The sequence below is a fragment of the Apteryx rowi genome, unplaced genomic scaffold, assembly GCF_003343035.1.
Source record: "Apteryx rowi isolate R43461 unplaced genomic scaffold, aptRow1 scaffold_1545, whole genome shotgun sequence".
NCBI classification, from domain to species: domain Eukaryota; kingdom Metazoa; phylum Chordata; class Aves; order Apterygiformes; family Apterygidae; genus Apteryx; species Apteryx rowi.
In genome coordinates, this window is record NW_020447803.1 from 15,357 (window position 1) to 16,552 (window position 1,196).

The 1,196-nt window shown below is 67.9% G+C and overlaps 1 protein-coding gene across 1 annotated transcript in view; it reads left to right on the plus strand.

Annotated features, from left to right (window-relative positions):
* Positions 1-1,196, plus strand: part of LOC112962795 (neurogenic locus notch homolog protein 3-like) — a gene marked incomplete at both ends in the record, with an annotated part of 31,270 nt that overhangs the window by 14,929 nt on the left and 15,145 nt on the right. The window contains one exon of the mRNA XM_026059268.1: positions 613-841. Coding sequence (XP_025915053.1) covers positions 613-841 — 229 coding nt within the window. The remainder of the gene's footprint in view (positions 1-612; positions 842-1,196) is intronic.

Genomic DNA, 1,196 nt, shown 5'->3' on the forward strand with positions numbered 1-1,196 from the left:
GGACGGGCAGGGAGGTGTCAGCATTGAGGTGTCCTGGTCACTGTGGGAGTGTCACCTTCAGGTGCCACGGGGCCAGGTCAGGGTGTCACCTTCAGGTGCCATGGGACATGGCATGGGTGTCACCTTTGGGTGCCATGGGCCCCGGTGTGGGTGTCACCTTCGGGTTCTGTGGGGCCAGGTGAAGGTGTCACCTTCAGGTCCCATGGGACATGGCATGGGTGTGACCTTCAGCTGCTATGGGACCAGGTGTGAGTGTCACGTGGGTGGCATGGGACAGAGCATGGTTGTCACCTTCAGGTCGCATGGGGCCAGGTGAAGGTGTCACCTTCGGGTGCCAGTGGCCAAGCTGTGGGTGTCACCTTCAGGTGCCATGGGCCAGGCTGTGACTGTCACCTTCAGGTCGCATGGGGCCAGGTGAAGGTGTCACCTTTGGGTGCCCTGTGGCCAGGTGAAGGTGTCACCTTCAGGTCCCATGGGAGCAGGTGAAGGTGCCACCTGCGGGTGCCGTGGGGCCAGGTCAACGGTGGCACCCGCGCTCCGGGGGCCACCCCATCACCATGGGGCACCCCTTGCCGTGCCCTCACCCCCCCCCTCCAACGTGCCCCTCCGCAGACCCCTGCCTCAACGGGGGCACGTGCCGGGAGGAGGCGGACACCTTTGGGTGCACGTGTCCCCCCGGCTTCGCGGGCCCCCGCTGCGGCACCGACGTGGACGAGTGCCGGGACCGGCCCTGCCTCAACGGCGGCACCTGCACCGACTACGTCAACAGCTTCACCTGCGCCTGCGCCCCGGGCTGGGCCGGCCGCCTGTGCCAGCACAACGTGCCCGACTGCACCGACAGGTACAGCACCCATGGGTGCCCCCCGGGCGGTCCCCCACCCCGTGCTGTGGCACCGGGTGCAGCGATGGGGACGGGGGTCCTGGGCATCCCTCGGGTGTCCTCACGCGTCCCCGTGCCAGCACGGTGGTCTCAAATGCGCCGATGGGGATGGCACCCATGGGTGCTCCTGGGTGTCCCCAGGTGTTCCTGCATGTCCCCATGCCTGCCCTGTGGCCCCGGGTGCAACGACAGGGATGGGGGTCCTGGGCATCCCCCGGGTGTCCTCATGCGTCCCCGTGCCAGCATGGTGGTCTCCAATGCGCCGATGGGGATGGCACCCATGGGTGTCCCCAGGTGTCCCCACATGTGCCCGTGC